A 25813-nucleotide genomic window follows, 5' to 3' on the forward strand; every position below is an offset into this window, starting at 1 on the left:
CATAACGTTGCCCAAAGCCCTGCGATGATTGTAGAACTCTCTCTGACTCCTGTTAACTTCTTACGATATATGTGAATTATTCAAGTTATATATTTTGAAGAATGCCGAGATAAAGAATCCCACATAGCTCGGTAATCCCAAGCCGGTCGCGCCGATGGAGGCGAACGCATCGTATTTCGATAATCAAATACCTTAGCAATACTCCCCGAACCCCGTTGCTTGATTAGATGGAATAGAAACGTGTTCATTCGTATCGCATCCAATTATACCGTTCAGCAATTTGGTGGTCAGGAGAGAGGCTCAATTGCCTTTATACTGCCGTTATTATTGGTGTGAGTGGTATCAACACTCATTCGGCTCATTTGGCTGGCCATACTTAAGCCGGTACCCTTCCTCGTCCTTAAGGCCTTCTCCCATCTCTTCTTGTCTTTGATAGGAGCACCGGTGCCATCTAAACCGAGTACCTCCATCAGCTCGGGAATCTCGGCGTGATCTCGGGTCGTCCGCATTCGATGGCACCACGTGACGCGCTTTTCCTCTACCTTGGGGTCTTCGTGGCCGTCTGATTTCTCGTTTTCGCCCGAAAGCCCCAGTTGCTTGTCCTCTTCGCTACGCGGTGTCGTTACGGGAGTGTCTAGTGTTGGGTTTGCAGGTTCGAAAAGGAATTCCCCGCCAACTTGTTTCTGGTCACCCATCTTCGTCACTAAGCCTGATTTCACTTGCTTCAACCCCTGGACTACACCAGAGACGACAGTATGTGCCAGCGATTTCCCTTGCATATAGGCTGGTCGCGAGCCCAATGCCAAGGTGCGCACCATTCCAAGTTCAGTATACAGACGACGGGTTGGATCAGCATAAACCGGGAAAGGGCAGCCGGTCTCTTGGATGTACGAATTGATTAGATGTGGTGAGCCGCACCCTATTACGGCAATGAAGGTGCTAACCGGTAACTGCAAAAGGGCCTCGGGAGTAACCGAGGCCGAAAGCGTGCGTAGATATTCCTGGCAGTTCTGTGACATGTCGGTCAGCATAGAACGTCTTAGCCCATGCCGCACCGCGGTGCGAACGGAATCATTAGCAACGTACACCACAGAAGAAATGTCGAATAAATATTATGAGTACTCGGCGGGCAGAATTGTGGCCGGCATAGAGACTCTTGAAACTATGTGACTTCCCGTCGCTATCGAGAACATTGTATGCCTCTATTTTGCGCAGCGTCTCAATTGTAGGTAATTCGTTCGTAGTTTGGACTTCACCCTGAAATTCTTCGACGTTCATTGAAACTCTCGGTTGTGCCGTCGAGTCGTTATCCTTGGTGGCTGCGATAGGTGCATCTGCAATCAAGATAGGCTTGGCGCTTTGGGTTAAGGTTGTCTTGTGTGCCGTATCTGATTTATTCGAAGCGTCCGGGGTAGAAACCACCGTCGCGGTTGGCTCGCCTTTGGCAACGGAGAGTGGCCGCGGCATCTTTTCACTCGTCATCGTACCGAGAACTCTATTTAGATTGTGGCTGCTTGCTCTGAATTTATTATGCTTGAGGACTTGTATGACATGAATTACGACCTCAGGGTTGGGACTCGATCAAAGTTGGCCTATGCAGGTACTATGCAGGGGTAATTGATGTGGCTTATTGTTGCAATGATGATAAGTGCTAGGTTAAATATATTCCTTTTTCGATCCGAATTTTTCTGTGTTCAGCCCGACAGGAATGATAAAAGGTTAAAGAGTGTTGATGATTGTGTCCCGTGAAAGAAGGCGGAGTTGATGCTGAAACTCAAGAAGGCGCAGTTTACGTCGTAGGCCACGAATGGATACATCAAAGACGGGTACCCAGAATGAACTTGTGTGGTACCTTATGCAGGTAGGTATTTGCTAGCTTTATGTAAGTATCGACACAGGTATATGCCTGAGCGCCCAACTTGCAGTAGAATCATGCACCTAAACTCACATTAGTAATGTCGATCTAATGTTCTATTGGGTTTATACTTGTACATATTGCAGGTTACATAGGTGCTTAACGGGCTGATAGGTTAGCATAAGACTTAATGTTTAACTTGAAAACTTGTTGTAATTCAACTAGTTAGTTAGTTTTAGTTACATGTAGTTAGTTAGTTATTTATTTAGCTACCTTTTATACTTACAACTACGTAGACCATATAAATTAGGTAAGTTCCAGACACATTGATATATTCAAGATATTGCTATGCATAATTTCGAAGCGCAACCCAGCCACGTGGTTAAAGTTTTAGCGAAGCTCACACCCAGTCTTTAATGGTCTTTACCCGATCATGTACCCCTTAAACTAGACATGTACTATATGAAATCTCTTGGCCAAGGTTTAAGGGTATATTCGGCATCTCCAAAGGTCTGATTGGGTGCATCATTACCTAGCTGGATGTAGGCCTACCTTCGATAAGATAAAGCCACAGGCCTAGCCACATAACTTAGCCACATTACCTAGGTACTATGTAGCAACCAGAAAAAAGGGGGTCGGCGAAGCGTTCTACATAGCTTCGCTAGAACGCTTCGCCGACTCGCTTACGGAACAAGCAAAGGTGCGAGGTTGAGGAATCGAACCGGGGGCCCGATGTGGGATGGTGTTGCCTCCTGTTGTGCATTTAAACATGGAATTTACTTTACTTCTGTATGTATTACCCGGATAAATAACTACGCACGACGTGGGAAAGAAGGGAAGCTTAGGTAGATAAACGAATGTGTATTGTATTAACGAGCAGCATTTACTCAAGTTATCAATCAAATGCAGCAAGCTTTAAAGACTTATGGAATGCCGAAGCTGACGCAGTCGCAGCAGGGTCCTATTGAACGGAGTAGTTCTCACGCTCGAAGGAACAAACTGAATTTGAGGTGATTCCTAGTTGTGGAGCGTTATTAACACCACTTGCTCTCGTTGGTGGTGGCCGTCCTAATTTCCAGCGTCGAAGCTTGCGGTGGTTGCTGGTGATTGCCACGGCTAATTCGCCGCGCGACTACTATATCCTCCGCTTTCTCCTCCGCCATCGGACCAAAAACCGTGAGCTCAAAGGCTCATATCGCAGTGTCCATGAATGGACTCCTGATAGGATCGCCCGTTGGCGATAGCTTAAGCTCAATCGCTCCTGTCAAATCAGCTGCGAGTAGCAACTCCAGAAGGGCAGGGGGGCTCCAAGGTTTGCGGATCGTCATGTGCTGGGGCACAAGCTGTCCCGGCGTAGAACTCATGTTGGAATGACTGCTAGTTAAGCGTCTAGAGCTGCACGGCACTAGGACCCTTTGCCTGTTAGACATACCTACTCTCGTCTAAACGATGGTATTGTTATCCACTTGTCATAGGCAAATCACTCAAATCCACCGCCAACTTGACTAGCAAAGGCGGTGCTGACCGACTTCTCGTCATCATCATATCGGCGACGGAAGCCGTTTGAATAAGCAGGGAAACCAGAGCTCTCCGTAACATGCTGCTTCAGCCGATCGCTCTGGGTGTAGGACGTAGGTCGAGAACGAAGTGCATCAGGAAGCCCGGCGCCAAGACTGGCGCCACCCTGTCCTACGCCTTTGCTACCAATAACACTGGCAGTGCCATCAGTATATTCCGAAGTCGCAACGCTTTCACCAGCGATGCTCTCTGTCCCTCGGCCCCTACTCTTGCTTCCTACACGACCACCTGGAGTCGCATTAAACCCAGGGAGACCAGGCCATTGTTCAGAATTAAAGTTGGAAAACATTGTTGGAAAAGCAGTATTACCAACTCCTGCGCCACCGAGGGCCGAACTATGAAGGCTAGATGTGTCATCAGGAATATAGGAAAGCATCGAGCTCGACTCAAAATCTTGACTGGCGTTATGGCCATTGTATCCAGCCGAGCGACCGTTGGAAAATCCGCTAGAAACATGTGAAACTTGCTGAGGACGGGGGCGATAAGTGTTCTTAGGTCGGCTAAACTGAAGCAAAGATGTCTGCAAGTTAGTTAGAGGACCCTCAACGAGACATTTACGCTCTTTAAAGTGTACTAGAAGGTGATGCCAAAGTTCGTGTTTAGACAAGACTTTCGGATTGCCGATAATAACGAGTCCATACTTCGCACGGGTAAGAGCAACGTTCATTCGGCGCGGATCAGAAAGGAAACCAATGCCTTGGTTGTCATTGGATCGTACACAAGATAGGACGATGAAGTCCTTTTCACGGCCTTGGAAAGCATCGACCGAGGCAACCTCGACCTCCTTGTAGGACTCCTTCTTGAAAGTACCCGTATTCTGCATCGTAGTAACAATATAGCTACGCTGACCTTCGTACGGGGTAATAACACCAATATCAGAAGGTCGTACGCCGGCTTTGAAGAATCGCGTCACGATCTTTTCTACATTGGAAGCCTCAGTTCGATTGAGGTACGAGGTTCCAGACGCAGAGATCTCTTCATTGCCCAGATTAGACCAAAACATCATAGGCATTTCAGCAACTGGCCAAGGAAAGTCGACATCCTTGCGGATCCGATTGGGAGCAGAAACGCCGTTCTGGAGAGAACCCTCATAAAACATGTTCGACGGGAATTCGGAAAGACAAGGATGCATTCGGTACTGGATATTAAGCCGAATGGGTGTGAAACCAAGTCGGACGAGACGTTCGAAGAGCGATTGGTTTAGACCAGCCTTGGCGGCTTTCTTGTTCATGATCACCGGCCCAAGCTGCTTGTGATCACCGACGAGCACGACCTGCTTGCAACCGAGAACAAGAGGAATCATACACTCGGGCTCGGCGGATTGTGTAGATTCATCAATAAGGACATTGCGAAATTTCATCTTAGCCAAGCGCGGGTCTCCCGCTCCAACACACGTACAACAGACTACGTCCGCGTTGTTAAGAATCTCGCGCTCAGCAGCGCGGGTCAACTGCTTGAATTTCTTCTCATCCTGGCTTGAAAGTTCGCCAAGTTCGTTCTTGAGCTGGGAAAGTTTCATCAGATCAGGATTAGTGTCAAGCATACGCACTTGTTCGTGCAGTGCAAGAAAGCTAACAGACGACTCGACGTCTTCACGAGACTTTGCTGTAAGGCGGACAACCTTCAACCCCGTGAGATTGATTCGTTCACAGAGCTGATCCACGGCCACGTTAGATGGCGCGCACACGAGGACTTGACCATTGTTCATCTTCGCCAAGTGATAAATAATGGTTGCCGATGTGACCGTCTTGCCAGTTCCAGGGGGCCCTTGGATGAGGCTGAGGGGGGTAAGTAGGACGTTCTTGATGGCACTAATCTGGCTACTGTTGAGCTCTGGGAGACCCGGCACGCTGAACTTCTTAGGTAGGTTGGTCTTCATGGGAGCGACAGCAACCTCGTGGCCGAGTAGTTTGTGAAAGATATATCCAGAAACACTCATCTCATCCACAGCAAAGGTTTTCATAGCAGCCTGCATGCGATCATAGGACGTAGCTTTCCAAACGTAATCAGCCGAAAAGTTATGCGTGCATTCGGTAGGCACAGACTTCTCATTTCCCGTCTTGCGCAGCTCCAGAGTAACTTCGTCAGATTGATTGTTCGGGATCTTAACAACATATCCCACGCCCTCCCAGGGAGGACGAAGCTCGCCCTTGTACTTGAGTCGCATCTCGTCACCTACTGCGAGCTTGACGTCGCCAGATTCCAACTTCGGGAATGTGAAGCTAGCAAGATGCTTGTTGTTAAGTCCCAAGTCCCATCGAACAACTAGGCCGTCCTCAGACTGCGCCTCCTTTAACTTCTTGTCGTAGTCGGATTCCATCTTCACGAGGGGACCAAAGATATTTTGATACTGATACGGGTCTTCATACTTGAGAAGAACTGGAAGCGGATCGTCATCGATGCTAGCCGCCTTTTCCAAGTCAGCTATAGTAGCACTAGCGTTTTCTTTCCACATCTCTTCCAGCTTGGCAATCATGGGAGGTGTAAGATGTCGAGCACGGAGCTGCTCATTATCGCTAGGCGGCGACACAAGCCATGGGAGAAAGCTGCGGTCCTCAATCAAAGGTTGCCATCTGGAAGTATCCCAGCTCATGTCCTTCGAAGAGGGTGTGGCGGCACATGGCTGACGGCAAAGCAGGACAACGACAGTGTCGGATTTCGCAGGGATAAATCCAAGGAGGAAAACATTCTTCGTACCGCAGTTATAGCATTCGAGGGTCGTGTCGCCAAGCGTGGACTGGGGATGGAGTTGTACTTCTTTGTGTCGAGCTCGAACTAAATGATTGACAATATGCGAAGAGCTTGCATTTCCTCGAGCGCTACAAAACCACTTATTGCAAGCAAGACACTTAACTACCGAGCCAGGAGAATGGATACCGCAATACCTACAACCAACATATTAATTAACGACCCAGTAAACTTTTCAGTTAATCGTCTTGGGGGAACCTACGCGCAAGCGTGTGGGGGTAGTTTCTTGTCTTCTTCGGGGACCTTAAGGTTTAGAGCCTTCATAGCCCCAACAGGGACGCTAGCCACGCTCTCGTTATCATCGTCGTCAAAAACCTCGGTTTCGTTATCGTCGTCGTCATTTCTTCGCCTTGCGGTACCTAGTCCGCCACGGCCGCTGTACTTTCCGTAGAGAAGGCTCTCATCGGGATCAAGAGTAGAAAGATCATCGTCGCCAGCGTTGATAGCGGCAGCAGAGTCGGATACAAGATGGTTACCCAGGTGGGTAAAAGCGCCTTCCATTGTAGCGCCGTGGGCCGGCTAGGTGAGCCGGATTTCGGTACGACTATTTCTTTGTATCTAACGTTTGTCAATACGTATTATGCCTTAAGCATTCCGATATAATTTCCTGATAGCCGGTGAATTAAAACATGGGGGATGCCATATATATAAGGACAGAAGGGGAGGGGATATAAACTCGGCGAACGAGTTTTGTGAAACGCGGATGGGCAAAAGAGGGAGTGTAAAAGAGTTAACCAAAGTCAAAGACTCACCAGCAATACCTTGAGTATAATTTGAAGTGATACGTGTATCACGGATAGGGTATCCCTTTTTCACTGCCCTAGTTGGCGCAGGAGGATAGTCGACACGTTGGGTTGGTTGTAAGGAGAAAATAAGAAGGAAGTCATCACATTGTGGAATTCTGAGGTTTTGGAATTCTCAGATTGCGATAACTTTCGCGCTTGCATCTTTGACTGTGGCGGGCGGAAATCTATGTACCTCTGGTACTTAGGCGGGATGGTGGGTCTCTAACACCTAGGCCAATGGCCAAACTTTCCTAAGCCCCAAACTACCTCCCAAGCGTACCTAAAGTTTAGGTATCGGACGGGGGTCTGATAAGCTCCGATAAGAAAAATTCCAATTGATGCCCGCCAAAAAGTTCATAACTTTATAGTTGCTTATCCCAATTCTGGCGCCTCCAAGGTTTACATTACATCTTAGAACAATTGCCCATTGTTTCTTGCTGTATATTACTATAGAATCACTGGTGTAAAATTTGCATACCACTGTTCCACACTACCTACTACCAACAAAAACCATGATTGTATGTTCATCTAGTTGAACGATGAATATCTAAAAACCTGCTAACAAAATCCCAACCTACAGCGCAAACAAGCTCGGCAACGGCGCGATTACCTCTACAGAAGAGCCCTTCTTCTCCGCGACTCTGAGATAAGCGAGAAGAGAGCAAAACTTAGAGCATCCTTAGCGACCGGCAGGCCCCTAGATCCCTCCATCGCAAACGACAAGGAGCTGAGAAAAGATTACCAGTTTGACGAATCCAGGCCAGACAGAAGCACGAATGAGGAGTTGGATCTCGATGATGAATACTCGCAACTTTCTGGGATAGTTGATCCTCGGGTTCTTGTTACTACCTCGAGGGACCCATCCGCCCGACTATCAGCATTTGCTAAAGAAATCCGCTTACTTATCCCGACTGCGATAAGACTGAACCGTGGCAACTTGATCCTACCAGACCTCGTTCGATCAGCGCAGAGTAGTGGTCTCAGCGATTTAATTCTTCTTCATGAGCATCGTGGTGTCCCTACGGCGTTGACGTTATCCCACTTCCCTCATGGGCCGACCATATCATTCTCTTTACATAATGTTGTGTTGCGCCACGATATTCCCAACAGTATTCGAGGAACTGTTAGCGAATCGTACCCACACTTAATATTTGATGGTAAACTCCATCCATGCCTACATATAGTTACCAGCTATAACTAACCTCAGACTATAGGTTTCACTTCTCGCCTTGGTGCAAGGGTTGTCAAAATCTTAAAGCATATATTCCCCCCGCGTGAGCCTCTAACAAGCAATTCTAAGCTCGGAAGTCGAGTAGTTACGTTCAAGAACATTGAAGATGCGATAGAAGTACGACATCACGTTTTCGTCAGAACTGGATACGATAGTGTAGAATTATCTGAAGTCGGTCCTCGAATGACGATGAAGGTATTCGAGATTCGGAGCGGTACTTTGGAGAACAAAGATGGAGATGTCGAGTGGCATTTAAATCAATACACGAGGACCAGCCGCAAGAAAGACTATCTTTGAGGCTAATTTCACCAACTTTAAAATCGCAATGTACGGTGTCATGGCTCCGTAGGTTTCGTACATACCTTAGAGGAATACATGGCGCCAGGAAGAATCATGCGTCTCCGCCCGGATCCAAGCAAATCTCCATACGAGTATATAAATGTTATCCAGAGCTTCATTAACCAAGCAGCCGCTCAGCAGACATACGTACTCGAAGATGGGCACGAAGAGTTGATGCATTTGGTGGAGGGTTGCAGCGTGTTGATATTCGGTTTCCGGCGGCGTTCTTCCATTTCTGACCTTAACCCGAGCCAACATGATGCCTTTTATAAGGACAATAATGGTCTTTCATGGTCTTCAGAACAAATAATTTTGAAAGGCCACGCTACGCAGTAAAGAAATAATGTCTACGACAGCCTCGTATGATCCACGCTGCTGGAAGAAATCAAAAGACATGTGATTAATTTGAGCTCGTAGTATATAGCTATGGGCAAGAAAATAAAAATAAAGTCAACTCGTAGAGGCTGTTTCGGCAGCATATAGGTAGACCAAGAGAAAATACGCGTCTACTGCAAATACTTTAAACCTATCATGTTCGAGTGATTGGTCTTTTATTGGTGAATATTATGGTAGGAGACATCATTATAGAATCTATAACTACTAGACGGCGCTTTTCGACTCTTTCCGTACAACTACAACGGGTTATCGTCTAACTTCTATTCTAGAAACAACGACCGTTTAGAAGACAAGACGTAAGCCTTATATGAGCGACATTGTAGGATCATTTGACTTGAAGGAATACTATGTTATTATGTAGTTAGATGCAGAAGATATTCGCAACGGATAAGGCTGGGTTACATGCGTATTAGGCTACCAACTTAGGGATTTAACAGACTATGACGAAATGGGAAATTAAGAATTCATAGCCTTGAACGCTGACGTGACCTAGCAGCAGGGCTGTGCTATTTTAGGGTTGTACATGTACATACATGTAGGTACCTAGATAGCCCGTGTTCAGTTCTTGCCACCAGTTTCCTACGTACTTTCCTCTTATAATGCCGCGCAGTTTTCTTCGCTGCAGCAGTAATGCATTTGTAAAATAGACTAAAATATACATCCATGTGAGAAGGGTTGTTCGAGCATACCTTAGTAAGTACCTACTTAGGTACATATACGGTGTATATCTTCAAGTCCTCCAGGCTCCCACTAAAAATCCTATCTCTTGGCAAACGTCGATTTTCGTTCCAAGCCACCCATGCCATGGACCATCACAATCACAGCTAGACGTACAATTCGGGAGTTACTGGTCAGTCAGACAGTTATGATTGGCTTGAAAGGCCGATTTGCAGATTAGTACTTGAATAGAAAACAAAAACAGATTTCAAGTCAAACTTAGCAGTCTTTCCCCGTCGATTTTCTTTCAAGTTTCGGTCGTGCTTTATTACTTTTTTTTTCTCCCTCTGTCTGAATTACTTACTGTATTGTACGAAGTACTCTCTCATCTCCGCCGATACCTACATAGGCAAACCATCAATCCGACTCGGAGACGGTGATTGGAGCGGAAAGACCCTGGGGAATAATTACCCAGACGTCACTACGGTCAGGTCACTACGGTCAGCAGGGAACATCCTCCGTCCCCAGCCCCGTCTTCCCGTATACAGCAGCGGAAGAAGTAGCTGTAATTTGTAAATTGTTTCAATTTCAAATTCATTCATCAATCAATCAGTCACACTTGACTCTTGTCCTCTCCAACTACCAATTTCCGCTCCTCATTTTACGGTCGCATCACGTCACACCATATCATCACATCCGACCATTCCATTGCTTACCGTCCGTTCGCCTTACTCTAAGGTCCTATATTACCGGGCTTTTTGGATGTCATAAGGGCGACGGCCTAGCAGCTAGCAGTCAATATGTCTTACGGTCAATATCAAAACAACAACCCATACCAAGATGGTTCCCTAGCTGAGCAAGGCTACCAGGTAAGGCAGTTTCATAGCCGTTAGGGCTAACTCGGCGTATGGCGATAGCTATCTAACAGACACTTAGGAGCACGAGCTACAGAACTATCCAGAACAGCAACAAGTCTCAGACACCCTCCCACAGCAGGATTTCCTCAACCGGATTCAATTCCTTCGCAATGAGATCCGTACCCTTGCGAGCAATGTTCAAACAATTGCGTCCCTGCACCAGCGCGCGCTGGCTGAAGGCGACGGCGGTGCAGCATCGCAACAACTTGAACGCATTGTCGCCGACACGCAGGCCTTGAACGTCGGTATTCGAGATCAACTAAAATTCTTAGCTAGCGATGCAAACAAATCTCCGCCTAACAGCACCACGCGCGATATGAAGGAGCGGCAGGTTGCCACCATCAAAGCTGAGTTTGAGCGCGAATTAAGCAGTTACCAGAAGGAAGAGAGCGTTTACAGCCAACGGTACCGCGAACAGATTGCCCGTCAGTACCGCATTGTCAATCCCGATGCTACCGAGGAAGAAGTTCGCAATGCGGCTGATGCCGATTGGGGCAACGAAGGTGTCTTCCAGACAGCGGTATGTTTCTCTTCTGTTGCGCCTTTTCTCACCAAAAGAATCCAAGCAATCCTCAAGATGAATAATGCTGACACGAGTTATAGCTCCGCACCAACCGCGCCGGCCAAGCGTCGTCAGTTCTTGGCGCAGTGCGCGCACGCCACAATGAGCTCCAGCGCATCGAACGGACCCTTATCGAACTTGCGAATATGTTCCAAGATCTTGCCATATTAGTGGAGCAGCAGGATAATGCAGTGACCGAAGCAGTTAACAATGCCGAGAACACGACCAAATACATCGATGAAGGCAATACCCACGTGAAAAAAGGAATCGTCCACGCCCGAAACCGCAGAAAGCTAAAGTGGTGGTGCCTCGTCGTCGTAATCATCATTATCGCCATCGCCCTTGGTGTCGGTCTAGGCGTGGCTGCTAACGCCGGACTACTCGGCGGTAATAACAACAACAATAATAATAATAACAGCGGCACCTAAAGCCGTCAGAAGTTCACTTCAGAGCAGATGAACGATAACGAGACGACTTTTTTTCAAGCCTCGGAAGACGAGATGACCGGGGTTAAATTATCAGATCGCACAGAGATGCCAGATCTTGGTAAGAGTTTATATTAATTCCCCAACCTTCCCATCCGATAGTTATCTAGAACGTCGGCAGACTTTCCGATTCCACGGTTAGTACGAGGAAGAGGGTTGGAATCCTTAATGGCATTGTTTCTCATGTACGCATGGTTTTATGCGAAATTATTCACCGCTTGGGGCGGGTTGGTCTGTCCATTGGATCTTTTCTCGGGGTCAAGGTCCAGGCCCAAGCCGAGACGGGCTGATGTTGTACATAAGTAAATGTGTAGGCCCGTATGCTTATTATTATCATTACCTTTTTTTTTCATATTCGGACGATTTCGAATATACATACCTACCTAGAGGTACGTAATGAAATTGCTCGCATTTTCAATTTTTTGAAGCTTTACATATTGTGAAAAATTTACGTCCACGAAAGATCGACCTCGATTTACGTGTCTATCTATCTGCACATGCAAGTATGATCGCTCAAATTCACAATCCTCGTGGGGTCTACGTCTTCAATAGATTACCTACCCCGATGGAAAAGGCTGTGGTTTCTTGCCGTATAGGGGGAATCTAGTAATACCAGACTACCTACATATTCCTGTCATTCGGAACTCTTTTTCGAGGAGCCAACAGACATAAAGTTCAGATGGGAACATAGAAAGAAACCACGTTAACTAGTCACAACACAACTCTATGCTATCAACAATAACATAATTTACAGGGTAACTAGATATATTAGTATAAAGATACACTATAGTTCTATCGGATAACTAGCCTATTTCTGAAGTGTCTGAGGAATCCAAACAACCAAAGTCTATACTAGGAACCCGTTTGCGCCCAGGACCAGCTACCGCCAAACACCGAACCTGAGCAACTGGATTCGGTATACTATGAACCATTTAGCGATGCGGCTTCCTTATCCTTACGACGTAATCTTTGGCATCTCGACGCCCGGGGCAACCTTTTCGAGAAGCGCATCAAACAGCGGCGTTCCGAGCCCGGTGACGGGATCCCAGCCTTCCGTCGCGTTCCATCCCGCGCCAGGGACGTAAGGCGCCGGCAGGCCGCTGTATATGTCTCTTCCGGTGCAGCCCTTGCTCCCGCCCAACACAATATCAGTCAAGCCGCCATTAACAGCATCGCTGTAGAGCCAAGGGTTCAAGAAGCCCAAAGGCTTTTGGCCGCTCTTGATGCGCGCGTTGTTGAGCAAGCTGACAATAGCCGCGAAGGTCGGTGCCGACGCCGATGTTCCGCCGACCTTGATAACCGATCCTTGGGAGATGACGTTGAAGTTGCGCCCCTGGGCCGCGACGTCTGGGAACCCGCGGCCGGACGGGTTGTACAGGCCCTCGAATGTGGCGCCGATGGTGCCGAGGTACGAGTCCACAGCCGATTTCTGGTAATCGGGGCGCGGGAAGATGTCGGAGAAGCCGCCGGACGAGAAAGATACGGCCTGCTCAGGCTCGACGCCGACGGTACCACCTACAGCTGTGACGTACGGGCAGGCTGCGGGGAAGATGGGGAGAAGACGGGTGGTGTTCTTGCCGTCATTTGTCTGGCAGGCACTGCCCGGGCCAGTGCTAAGGAAAACGGTCAGCTTGCTGTGTATAAGTTGGTGTTAAAAAACACGTTAAGACTTACTCTCCAGAGCTGAACAGCACGGACACTCCACGAGCTCCTAGCTGGCCGAACATGGTGCAGACCTTCTCGACGTATGTCTTGGGTACTGACTGCTCATCTTCACCATAAGAGGTGGTTAGAGTGTGCGGGAGCTCCTCGTCCGAGAGATCCAACAGGTACGTCAAGTACTCTAGGTACGGTTCGTTAGATCCCTGTATAAATATTAATGATCGAGTCCTAGATAACCAGCAACTAAAATCTACTCACGGTATTCGGATCCGGTTGGCTAGATTACATTAGCATTTTATCGATCAATGAGGACGACATGACTCGGTAACTTACTCAAGATCAGGTACCAGAGGACCACGACCTCCATTGGAGTAGTATCGGATATCTGTGTTGAACCCCAACGACGCCGCGTACTGCATGTCCAGGTTGGCTTCAACGTCGTCATCGACAGAGTCAGTCTGGTTGTCCAAACCGCCATTGACAGAGAGAGTGGTGAAATTCTGGGCAAGAGCATAGGGAGCGTATTGCTCGAGAAACTTGTCTAGCGCATCATGCTTCGCATACTCCTCCAAGAAGCCGCTCACACCAAAGATGGTCGCGACGCTAGGATCTGCAGCCGTGTCACCGACGTTGTAAAGCGCCCTCAAACATTCAGGGGTTATGGTAGTATTGCAGAAAGTCGCATTAAGGTCCTGGGTAGGGATCTCTGCGGCAGCTTTGAAGAAAGCAGCCGCTTCTTTCTGCTCGATAACCTCGTACACCTCCACGGCGTGCGGTTTCATCTGGCCAAATCTGGTCGTCGGCTGAATCATAGTGATATGGGGCCGAACTGCCTCGGGAACGGAGTAGCTGTTTTCGGGTTAGCAAACCTCGTATTCATCCGTTGAACAAGGCGGATGCGTACTGCAGAGTTCGGATCCGCTGTGCATCTGTTCCGACGTGGTTATACACTTGGAAGTCAGTATCCAACAAGCTCGCCGCCTTTAGCACGGTAGTTTGGAAGTTGACCCATTCTCCGTCATTCTTGACATGGGATGCGGGGATGCCAGATTTTTGGAGCCATTCTAGTACGGCGGCAGTCGACTCCTCTCTTGGCTTCATCATCTCCTTCACTTCATCGCGCGATAGATGTTGCCCGTATAAAGGGTGTTGAGGAGTAGATATGTCGTAGAGGGTTTGCTCAAACTGGCCTAGGTTAGGTTGTTCAAGAGCAATGCGTAACTTGATTACTTGATTCGGATCCGCGTTCTTAACCTTCCTCCAGCCCATTGGGACCTTTGGTAGAGACTCGACGACAACATCTTTGCCTTGGACAGCGGTCTGGAGAAGCGCAATGGTAGCGCAAACAAGCGAAGAGATCTTCATCGCGAACCGCGTCACAGGTCACAGGCCACAGGTCGAGAGCCTAGAAGATGTAGTAGTAAAGAGCGACGGAATGACCAGCTATCTCCTCACAAACCTCCTCGCAAGAAGATCGGGAGTTAAGAAGAAGCGAATGAAACATGCAACGCGTCCCTACATAGGAACCGGCATTCTAATACATAAATATATGTGAAACACCCCTGTATGCGTATGTATGTGTTGTATGTGTATGTATGTAGATACCGTATGTAGTAGCTCATGAGTCGTTGGTCTAAGTCATGCAGTCAGGGGATATTTTACCGGCCAAAGCTATTACATAGTTGTAATAGTAAGGTTTCAAGGGAAGAACCCTGCGTAATGCCTATCTGTTATTGATTCGCATCTAACGTACGAAATCATGCATTCCCAATGAACTTCCTTATTATGTATTATTCTTTTTTGACCATCCAAAAGCCGCAGCAGCGATGGGGCGATCCCTTACGCCCGTCTTTCTTCCCTGTTTATCATGAACGACTTATAGCCAATCGGAGAAGGGAGGGCCATTGTCGTTATCTTGCATTAGGTACACTACGAAGTACCTAACCTAACAAAGTATAAAACGGTACCTTACATATGCGGCATGTGGAAAACCCAAACAACGCTGGGAGATAAGACTAGCGGTCGGAGATTAAAGCAAAAGAGTTGGGCGATGACGGCAATGATCAGCATGCCCCTGATCTATATCTGTACTAACTAGTATTTATCGTGACTCGTGACTTACTATGTACATAGTAAGTGCCGCAAAGGTTAGGTACATAGTAGAACAAGAAAGGTTCAACAATGAAAGAGACGTAAGACAAGTTTGTTGGATCTTCGCGACTTCCGGATTTTATCCTAAAAGCCCTTGTTTTACTACAGACAGGTTCGCGGATTCGGTTCCCCGAGGCGCTAATTGGCTGAAGACGTTACGTCATTTCTAAAAAGGCGTGCCTTAAGGGTTTAAGATAACCTAAGTATCACTTTCACTTCCAATTGGATAAGAGTATTTAACCTAGACACTTACATATACCAGAACCAATAAAGCCCATATTTAACCCAAGCTATATACCAGACTGACCAAATCACTCATCAAATTAACTGCCAACTATATCAGACTTTCGTTCCCATCGCCCTGCACGTCCTCAGCTAGGCTGAGACTATTCAAGATCGACGACGAACCGCCTCCCATACGTACTTCGCAATCAGGCAATTCAATGGCCGCTGTTGCTTGCCATTGATTCGTACCGCTCATGCCAGTCATGAGGTTCCCAATCATTCGACCACGAGCCCTATATAGTGTACCTGGATTCGCGGGCAGACGGATGGGTGACCAAAATGGTTCCTCATAACGGTTATGAAGCCTTTGCCGGATCGTTCCGAGATAGGGGTTCTTCTCCTTTTGGACAACGTTTTCAAGCCTTTCAAACAAATGCTCGACAAGCATGTGAATGAGCAGACCTGATTCATGGCTGCGATTAAACAAGGTGGGAAGCCCTTCCACCCCCGCAAATGACGGGTATTTCCCGTCGATATCTGGGATGTCGATGTCGCCTTCTTTGAGTATGGTCGGGAGTCTTTCTCGTATTCTCTTCCGCCTCTCGAGTCTGCCTTCGTCGACGACATCATAGACCCTTATAAATCTAGCAGTGATTGACTCCCCGTCGATTCTGGATACGCTCATTTTGCGGTTCGCGTGTTTTTGTTCATCGTAGTAGTTCACGAGGTACATAACGATCAGAACCCAAACCCCATCTACCGGCACAACCCAAAAAGAGTAGAGCGATTTCCTTACCCTGTTAAAGATGGGCTTGTAGCTGTAGAAGCTACCGTCCAACAGGTTCATATTCTTAGCGACTACTTGACGAACGGCATCGACTTTATCGGGTAGTTTAAACTGACGGTCATGAGCAAACACACCGTCTGGTTTGCCAACACAAAGCGAAACAACCTCTTTAAACTCTTCACTATATGTTAGAAGACAATCAGACAACGACCTATATATAGCCTCCCGTTCTACAATGCTTGAGCGGTAAAACTGGAGGCTCTCGACGGCAAAAGCTCGACTCAAATTATCGGGCCTGGAAAAGTCAAAACCTTGGCCAGACTCATGGTGCTCTCTAGGGCTCGATACTGAAAAGACCCTCCGGCCGGTAATCTGACCAGCAGCACTTGCCGCGGCGAAGCTGTATGTGTTAGACATTGTTTCGGGCCAACTCGTGTTAGTAAAGGCGAATGTAAAGCAGAGAGTAAAAGTATTAGTAACAAGTAACTTGCAATGATTTGACAAGAAATGAATATGCATGGTTTAGAGAACGTCAGCCAACACTACTCTATATCTACATACGAAGAAGGCGCACAATTTCATTGATTTTAGAACATATTTATGAACAATAGCATCACAATCTAATTTCATTTTATCAAGAACTACGTAAGCCACAAAGAAATGTTAAGAAAATCAGCAATTATTTAGTGGATGTTAAATTGTTCGGATATAGTGTCGTTAATGAGTATCTGATATGTCACTTTTAGTAATGTTCTCTAGCAGACAACATCTTCAATAGTAGTTTTATGCGTCGATGAAAACAATTGTTTATCAACAACAATATAACAAAAGCAATATTCAACAAGTTCGGGCCTTCCGGAGGTCCAAGGTATTATTGGAACACACAAAAAACAATAGAAACTTGTTCGCGTCCACCGAAACATACCGCCCCTGAAAGCATACCTAACCCGACGCAACTTCAAGTTTCGCCGTTCTTCAGCACTTGCGTATTGAGAATATGACGAATGCTCTCGTATTCATCCACCGACATTCCCGCGTATTCAATACAAGCATTGCCGCAGGGAACAGGTTGAGGGCCATAGACCTTGCCACTAAGAATAGTGCTCAGAACCATGCAGATTTGGGGAAGGCCTTCAACCCTAATGTGATTATCTCCTACGGGGCCATTCATGGTGACATTCGCGTTCAAGGCGTCGATATCGAACTGCGACACTCCCTCGGGAGCTGTAGGCGGTGGCGGGATGATTCCTTGTGCGTCTCCGTCGGCAGGGATGTTTAGCTGCTCGGCGATCTCGTGTGCTATCTTGGAAGCATAAATAAACGCGGCGCGGCTAATACGCCTGTTGTTGTTGTTGCATTTGCCGGTGCCGCAGGCGAGGCCGACGGTGGTAGCGGCGCCGATCGTGCCCGCTGTAAGCCCGGAGGTTATGGCTTCTGCCGTCGCGGCTGAGATGCCGATCGCCATCAGGGGAACCGGTGTGTACGATGCATTGCAGGAATGCAAAGGAGGCAATGGCAGAAGCAGCGAGAGTTGAGCATCGCATGTTGTTGTTTGGTTTTGGGTTTAAAGGTCTTCAGGGGTAGGTACTAAGGAATGGCGTTTGAATGGATTCTCGTTCCTGCGAGTTTCTGATGGTGTTCTTGTTGATATAAAGTCGTCGATAAATGTGGCGATGGCGGTCTTGATATATATAGGTATATATATATAGGTATATATATATACGGGTTTAAACCGGTGTAATTCTTAGGTCGACGAGACTATGGACCTTGCCGTCAAGCACAATGATTTCCAGCATCAGGGCCATCTTCAGACTTCTATTCCTAACCGCACACCCTTTCATGTCCAGGGAGATGAGCAAACCCCACAGCATAGGTACCTTCCCCATGAACTGCCCCAATCATTAGTTTCTCCCACTCTCTAGATCGTCGTAATTCGTTGATGTTGGATGTGAGGATATTCTACGCATCAATGTTGCATGGTCAGTTGCTTTGTGAGATTTGCGTCGGGTGGACAACTATTCCCCACGAACCCCTGTCTAATAATCGTCGCGGACACGCTCGACGGTATCTATATATCGGAGATGTGTTAGATTCTTCAAGAAAGGAAGCCGATCAATGTCTTTTGCAATAGGACTAGGTATTCTTCAGCTAGAAATCAAACCCTCGAAGGCGTACGTAGCTCTACCCCGGATCGGCGGCTGCACATGAACCACCAGTTAAGCTCAAGCCAATTGTATTCCAAGATATGTAGCCACGATATTTTGACTCCGGTCGGTAAGCGTATCTACTTAGTATCTTGAGATTCTGAGGCGGAGCTTTATTAGCTTCCCGGTAGATACCACGGTGGTTTACCTCTACTCTAGGTAGTCACAAGATGCTTGGCTCGTAAGATGTTTGTAAATTGAGATGGCACGGTATCACATCAATGTTGCACTTAGAGGCATAGTAATAGTTACCTGTTTCTATGGTATAGTTAGAAGTCCCCCTTTTAACCTCGTCAAGCATACAGGTAGAGATAACGTAATATACTACCAATTCATCAAACTTGAGCGGATCCCTACCCCTGGTCCGAGATCTGGGGATCTCTGCCAAGATCGCTCGGTATATAGGTCGAGACCTGGGGGATCTACGCCCAGGATCTTAAGTTCATCCTACAAATTGCGGGGAGATATGACCCTGACAAGGTATCTAGTTTTGACATCAATCTCAATTATACATGAACACTTCTCAAGCGGCGAGAAAGCATGCTGGAGGAAGAAAAAAGGGACGAAGCTTAGAGGGGAAATGCAAAGCCAGAGTAGTGAGGAGAATGGCTGCTGCAAGAATAATGTTAGGCTTCAAGAACCCAAAAGATAGTGATATTGGTGATGCTATGTCCATGTCGAGAGAGCACTTCTAGTGTAAAACATTGGCAACTTAACACGATATAGGTACCAAGCAATCAATATTATAAATAAGGTATCCACGTGGAAGAAGAATTGGTTACAGCAGACTACAAGTCTTGGTGTACCTATCCTTGTTTAGTTGGCTTTCCTCCCTATTCGAGTACGCCGAATCTATCACAACGTTACACATTATTGGCGTTTCTCCTGAATATACTCCACGAGACTATTTACCACTGCTGAAGATAGGTTATTGGCATCTACAGCACATTTTGCACATTCTAACCTACTGTAACAAGTAGTTTCAGACTAGGCGCTATTGGTATCATGACTCTAGAAGACCTAAATCGAATCAAAACCACCCATTATATAATTTATTTTACCTCGAGACAAAGCCAATAATTACGTTTCGTTTACATACTTCTCCCACACTGTAAACTTGCCCCTAGCTCGTGTGGCTATCACTTCATCCAATAATGTGGCGGGCGCTATAAAGGTGCCTCCCTTAGACCGCAGCGGCCCGTCGCATTTAGCTCGAGTCCTACCGCCGTAGATAATGGAATAGCTCTAGGTTAGCTGGTTGATTAGATCAGGTACTTAGGTAAGGTACGAATGCTATCGAGACAGTCTTTAAGTTAGATATTTATAGATAGGTACATAATCCAATCCTACAAGATTAAATTTATACCTCAGGTACCTGCTTAGACTTTGGGAGGCATACACTGTAAGACAAAACTGAAGTCAATATAACATTCGCTTCCGAGTACTAGGGGTATAACTAGAATTTGCCTGACTTGGCTTCTGATACGATGATTATCATGCTACCGGTCCGGTTTAGGGAAGAGAACATACAAGGACTAGCAATATTACGGCCCGTTGTCCAATGTTCCCATAGGTTATTTCATTGGGAGTCGTCGATTTGATTGCTGAACTGACCATTCCAACTGCTTGCTTGTTATATCTTCCTCCATTCCAACAAGTCCAGCATAGTTTCCAGCAAAAGCCCAAGATTTTCTGACTAGTGCTATCACGAAGACACCCCCTGAAGTCTCGAGATACTTGCCGTCTGATGGATCAGCGCCATACGGCTGAGCTGTATCATGCCCTAGTTCCTAATTACCACTGGTAGACTTGTTCTATCAATCGTCTTGTAAGTGAAATCACCTATAGCATCTCGATGGCTGAAAGGCAGATCTCTAGCCTACTCTCACATAGTTTCCTACCACGTAATAGTTAGTTGAATCGTATACAACCTCTAGTATAATAGATAAGTACGTACCGGGAAACTGGCCCTGTTTACCGTGACACTTGCCAACCCACCACTCGTTCTCATTTTGTGTTCTGGTAACGATTTCTATTATGTCTCCTGCCCTAAAACTGATATCACCCTCGGCTTGGGCTGAGTAATCGTATAAAGCGGTAACTGTTTCTACGGCTGGCGCGCCGCTAAGTCGGCTGGGCTTAGGTTTCGGCGGAGGGGGTTTTGGCTTCCCCGCTGCAAGCGCTGCTAGCCCTGGCGATTTAGGGCTGCTTAGAGGTGGTGATAGTGGCGACTTAAAGGCGGCTGCTGATGCGGAAGCGGAAGCGGAATATGGCGGAGGGGGATTTTCTACAAGCTCTGCCTGCGACTCTTGGCCGTATTTAACTGATGTTGGGCTCGGTGCGGATGAGGTGGATGTGCCTGCGGTGAGTAATCCAGCAGGGCGCGGTCCCGCCTCTAATGCTGCTGGCTTGTTCGCGTACTTGGGTGGCTTCTTCTGACCGCTAGTCTTAAATCGAACAATGGTTAACTGTTCAGTCTGCTCCAGGATATCTGCCCGCTTCTTCACAAATGCCTCTTCTACATCAAGTGTTAAGTCGAAATATCCAATATCGCAATGTTGCATTTTCTCGTGGAGCGTGTAGAAGATATTCAGTTGCATATAGTAGAATGATTGGAATAGCGGCTTGATGAATTGGCGCTCAAGGGTGAACAGCTTAGGTAGTTCGTCCTTCAAGAGATCATTGAAGTAATTGAATTCCTGGGTAGCTTGCTCGACGTCGCTTTCTGCTTTCCACAAGGCCTTCTCGTCCTTTGCACTCTTCTCTTTTTTATCTTGTATTTTCTTGAGTGTCGCATTGTGTCGGTCGTAGTCGAGCTTCTTGTGTTCACGTTTTGTAGCTGTTTTCCTGATGACCTTGAGTACGTCAAGTAATTCATTCGCGGGGCGAATAACCCTCGACTCGATCATCTCAAGCTCGGGCTTAAGCGATTCTTGTAAATCTTTGACGACAGCCTCATACTCCTCGCAAGCGCGGATGCCCTCGGGGTTGCCTTGAACCTCTATCGAGTCGGGATCTGACATGCGACCTGATATAGGTTTGTAGATCTCGGTCATCGCTTTGCTGAACTCGATCTGGTGGTTGAGCATGCCGTTAATGGCATCGGAATACTTCTTACTCTCATCGTGGAGGTGTTTGGTTTCGACTTCGAGCTCGTGGAAACGTCGCTCTGCATCGATAAATACGGGGTCTTTTGAATGTTCGCCAATGTTGAACTTGGCTTTAAATTGTTGCGGCGCCTATGGGTTAGAGAATTGTAATTAGTTTCAATGTTTCTTTTTGAGGCTAGGCGCATTGTTACTTACTCGGATGACGCTTTTCTGGAAACCTCGGAAGCTCATCGCTCTGCGAGGTTGAAACAACCTGTTTGTAGTGGTTCTGATTGTGATGTATGGTTTGGTGGTTTAGTGGGGGGTATTGATTCGGGATGAGAATATTCCTTTGTAGTCTTTACCGCGTAGTGCTCAGGGGGGAGCAATGCTGCACTAATAGATTGTGAGGTAATAGTTGAATAGTTGAATAACTAGTTGAGAAGCGAAAAGTAGTATCAAGGGCGAAGTAGAGGTTGCAGCAGGTGACGGTTAGCAAGGCAGAAATTAGTAGTAAAGTAGTAAAGTAGCGAAGTATGTAGAAGTGACTTGTAGTAAACCTGACTTAGTGACTTTTAGGTCGTTTTCATCCACTGACGACGTCGTTGCTGTGGCAGTGCTTTAAATCATCAGCTCGGCTTCGCGAAGGATCCGTCAACTTATCAGCGTATGTGGCTTGGACCTAAAAGCCTCTAAAACATGTGGAAACTTTAAGCATTGTACCTACAATACATAGGTAGGTACTATGCGGCTTAGCGTATTTAAGGTAGGTACTTGATACAACTGTATCGTGAACTTCAGCTGAAAATCTTAGTAAACATTATGATACGCGGAACCAGAACCGATACAACCAATCCCGCTGTCTACCTGATGTTAGGTACGGACTACATATTGGACCGCTTGCCGGATATCCGAGGATCGGTTAGCGCTGAATCTTTAAACCCGAATCACCGCGTTGACTTTAGCGGGCAGTGTACAGCACATGTACCTAAATCTTTCCTTTCTCATTCTAATGCCAAGAAGACAAGAAAGAGCTCGCTAACGTCATCTGAATGATGAGGGGCAGGTGTCACTGTGGAACTAAGGCTTACGTAACATGCATGATCTGATAAACCAAAGATTGGGTATCGTTGCCGTTTTCATCCAATCAAACGCCAAGATTACTCTAGGTTAGTTTTTCCGTTTCCGCTATCCCCGAGCTCAAAGGCCTAAATCGCCGTTGGCCGAGCTTCGGATCTTTTTTCGTGAACTTTTGATATTTGATTTCAAATTCGCCTTCAAGCTTAGGACAACTCCACCATCTTTCTCCTTCTCATACACACAATTATTTCTTCATATTCCCTTTAATAGCTAAACGCATATTTCCGTTTGATGCCATCATGGCGAATGTGGCATCTTCAGCACTGAGACAGGCTTCACGCCTCGCTCTAAAACAGTCTGTCGCATCAACTCCTCTACGAGGACTTCCGTCCATATCAAAAGCAGCAGGTGTAACTGCCGCGCAGGTCGTCCGAAGGGGCTATGTGTCGGAAACTAAACGCGATAATGCTCAGGTCAATGTCGAGACGGCTATCAGGTTAGACAAGAAGGACTTCATGAATGAGAAGGGAGAGCTTGTCATGCCAGGTTCCGACAATCTCACAAACGGTACAGTTAGCCCCATGGCCGAAGTGCTAAAGGAGGCAACCGTTTTAGAGGAAGGTCAACGGCCTATCTATCTAGATATGCAAGCTACGACACCCGTCGATCCTAGAGTTCTAGACGCTATGCTGCCATTCTTCGTTGGCGTCTACGGCAATCCCCACTCTCGAACACACGCATACGGCTGGGAAAGTGAAAAGGCCGTTGAGGAAGCGCGAGCGCACGTTGCTAAGTTGATCGGTGCGGATCCTAAGGAAATCATATTCACTAGTGGCGCAACCGAAAGCAATAACATGAGCATCAAGGGTGTGGCGAGATTTTTTGGCCGGTCTGGCAAGAAGAACCACATCATCACAAGCCAAACAGAGCACAAGTGTGTTCTTGACAGTTGTCGACATCTTCAGGATGACGGGTTTGAAGTCACATACCTACCGGTCCAAAGCAATGGCTTGATCGACTTAAAGGAACTAGAGGCTGCAATTCGACCAACAACGGCACTTGTTAGCATCATGGCTGTGAACAATGAGATTGGTGTTATTCAACCTCTGGAAAAGATTGGCAAACTATGCCGCGAGAAGAAGGTTTTCTTCCATACTGATGGGGCCCAGGCTGTAGGCAAAATTCCCTTAGATGTCAACGCGATGAATATCGACTTGATGTCGATCTCCTCACACAAGATCTACGGCCCTAAGGGTATTGGCGCTTGCTACGTCCGGAGACGACCGCGTGTGAGGTTAGAGCCTATCATCAGCGGCGGTGGCCAGGAACGTGGCCTACGCAGTGGAACTCTTGCGCCGCCTCTGGTAGTAGGATTTGGTGAGGCCTGCCGCATCGCTCAAGAAGAGTTACAAGTAAGTTTCCCATTTGTATCCTTTTTTTCTTATTTCCAAATGATGAACCGCTTAATACATGCATGGCTTTCTGAGCTCCTTGACCGGAATCGCTATGTTGAGACGAAGCACACGTGTCTGATTTTTCCTTTACATATCTACTTGATTGATCACTTTGTGAAGTCTCACGACTAATTGATGTATAGTATGACTCGAAACGTATCAAGGCATTGTCCGATCGGCTGCTGAAGGGACTTTTGGCCTTAGAGCATGCGACTCAAAACGGTTGCCCCGAAAGCTTCTATCCTGGATGTGTCAATGTCTCCTTCGCATATGTCGAGGGCGAGTCGCTTCTTATGGCTCTGAAGGATATTGCGCTGTCATCAGGCAGTGCTTGCACATCTGCTTCGCTAGAGCCAAGTTACGTCTTGAGGGCACTTGGCAACAGTGATGAGAGCGCACACAGCAGCATCAGGTTCGGCATTGGTCGATTCACTACAGAACAGGAAATCGATTACGTCCTCAAAGCCGTTCAGGAAAGAGTCACCTTCCTTCGAGAATTAAGTCCCCTATGGGAGCTCGTACAGGAGGGCATCGACTTGAATACAATTCAATGGAGCCAGCACTGATAATGTCATTGACCCCTCTGGATACCGAACTCTTTAATCCTAGTCGCATCTAAGGAAAAGAGGTCTTATCATTTGTGGATGAATACGTCGAACTAGGCTCTATGCCTGGGTACTTATTTCACAATCGCTTTTGGACGCCGAGGACGATAGTATCCTCTCACTTGTAATTTTAGGAGTTAGGGCGGTTTATCGTGTACTTCGCCGCTTACTTGCGAGCACGCATGCGGTTCCGGGTCGCATATGGAATGCAATTATTTTTAGGGAGGGCCACTGGAAAATTCAGCGGGCATACTTGTCTCAACGATACCAAATGAAATGGCATGCTGAATATGAGTTCACGAGTAAATTAGTTTCCGGTTGAGATAGTCGTGATATGTACAGGTCTTTCAATACGATGTCATATTTTTGATGCATTTGGATTGGGGCTGTCTTAGGCTCTATTATCAGGACTGGTACCTAATAAACACATTTTGTGTGTTGGTTAACTATACCAAAGAAAAACTACGAGGAGTATCGCTAGAATAGAGATCAAGAACTCGCCAGTATACCATATAAACCAATTTTATTTTAGTAATTACAAGACAGTCTGAGCAAAGTAAAATACTAAAACGAAGTATTTAATTGTTATATTTATTAATCAAGTATCTATACGTTCGAGTCAGCCTCTGTCTGATACGACTAGCTGCGAGTAGAACATGTATAAACAGCATTGGTATACGAGACTTGGATAATGTGTTTCGATTAGGTATTAACGCTAGCTTAGGAGGGTAGAAATTAGGATGGCTTAACAGGCTGCTGTCTCTTCCTAAGCTAATATAAAAACCATCACAGTAAGATCATTTTAGAGTAGCATGACAGGTAAGTATTCAGTCTATCCAAGAAAGAACGACTTTCGGAGTTGACCTTCACGTTGTTAACAATAATTAAGTCGTTATACTTTCAACTCCACTTGCTATCCTACTTATTGACGTCTTACGAGCATTGTTGCTTTAAGACTAGTTATATGAATACCTATTTATCTTATACAACGTTAAGTGTGGGG

At 46.7% G+C, this 25813-nt stretch overlaps 8 protein-coding genes across 8 annotated transcripts; 3 read left to right on the top strand and 5 right to left on the bottom strand.

The window, feature by feature from the left end:
* Positions 1-287: 287 nt before the first annotated feature.
* Positions 288-1467, bottom strand: F5Y00DRAFT_261706 (AhpC/TSA antioxidant enzyme-domain-containing protein; the record flags this gene model as incomplete). Its single annotated transcript, XM_048011252.1, has 2 exons — positions 288-1010; positions 1087-1467. The coding sequence occupies 2 exons, from the start codon at positions 1465-1467 to the stop codon at positions 288-290; spliced, it is 1104 nt and encodes a 367-aa protein (XP_047865166.1).
* Positions 1468-7478: 6011 nt separating this feature from the next.
* F5Y00DRAFT_269535 (Brix-domain-containing protein) lies at positions 7479-8494 on the top strand (the record flags this gene model as incomplete). Its single annotated transcript, XM_048012462.1, has 3 exons — positions 7479-7484; positions 7547-8123; positions 8181-8494. 3 exons carry the CDS (start codon positions 7479-7481, stop codon positions 8492-8494), a joined length of 897 nt encoding a protein of 298 aa, XP_047865167.1.
* Positions 8495-10389: 1895 nt separating this feature from the next.
* Positions 10390-11496, top strand: F5Y00DRAFT_261709 (t-SNARE; the record flags this gene model as incomplete). The annotated part of the gene is made up of 3 exons (XM_048011253.1): positions 10390-10458; positions 10526-11026; positions 11110-11496. 3 exons carry the CDS (start codon positions 10390-10392, stop codon positions 11494-11496), a joined length of 957 nt encoding a protein of 318 aa, XP_047865168.1.
* A 709-nt stretch (positions 11497-12205) lies between these two features.
* Positions 12206-15073, bottom strand: F5Y00DRAFT_69601 (subtilisin-like protein). Its single transcript, XM_048014019.1, has 5 exons — positions 14120-15073; positions 13549-14064; positions 13474-13492; positions 13228-13418; positions 12206-13166 (listed from the first exon to the last, which is right to left on the bottom strand). The coding sequence occupies exons 1-5, from the start codon at positions 14578-14580 to the stop codon at positions 12509-12511; spliced, it is 1845 nt and encodes a 614-aa protein (XP_047865169.1). The 5' UTR covers positions 14581-15073; the 3' UTR covers positions 12206-12508.
* A 289-nt stretch (positions 15074-15362) lies between these two features.
* F5Y00DRAFT_69611 (uncharacterized protein) lies at positions 15363-16839 on the bottom strand. The gene has a single exon (XM_048014020.1). It carries the CDS (start codon positions 16793-16795, stop codon positions 15701-15703), a length of 1095 nt encoding a protein of 364 aa, XP_047865170.1. The 5' UTR covers positions 16796-16839; the 3' UTR covers positions 15363-15700.
* Positions 16840-17336: 497 nt separating this feature from the next.
* F5Y00DRAFT_269541 (uncharacterized protein) lies at positions 17337-17997 on the bottom strand (the record flags this gene model as incomplete). Its single annotated transcript, XM_048012463.1, has 1 exon — positions 17337-17997. The coding sequence occupies exon 1, from the start codon at positions 17841-17843 to the stop codon at positions 17337-17339; it is 507 nt and encodes a 168-aa protein (XP_047865171.1). The 5' UTR covers positions 17844-17997.
* Positions 17998-20456: 2459 nt separating this feature from the next.
* On the bottom strand, positions 20457-21923 carry F5Y00DRAFT_261713 (BAR domain-containing protein; the record flags this gene model as incomplete). Its single annotated transcript, XM_048011254.1, has 3 exons — positions 20457-20479; positions 20540-21821; positions 21888-21923. The coding sequence occupies 3 exons, from the start codon at positions 21921-21923 to the stop codon at positions 20457-20459; spliced, it is 1341 nt and encodes a 446-aa protein (XP_047865172.1).
* A 998-nt stretch (positions 21924-22921) lies between these two features.
* F5Y00DRAFT_236036 (cysteine desulfurase) lies at positions 22922-25363 on the top strand. The gene is made up of 2 exons (XM_048007662.1): positions 22922-24163; positions 24349-25363. The coding sequence occupies exons 1-2, from the start codon at positions 23051-23053 to the stop codon at positions 24769-24771; spliced, it is 1536 nt and encodes a 511-aa protein (XP_047865173.1). The 5' UTR covers positions 22922-23050; the 3' UTR covers positions 24772-25363.
* Positions 25364-25813: the final 450 nt, after the last annotated feature.

This window comes from Daldinia vernicosa (assembly GCF_022497035.1).
Source record: "Daldinia vernicosa strain CBS 139.73 unplaced genomic scaffold F5Y00scaffold_21, whole genome shotgun sequence".
Taxonomy (NCBI): Eukaryota; Fungi; Ascomycota; class Sordariomycetes; order Xylariales; family Hypoxylaceae; genus Daldinia; species Daldinia vernicosa.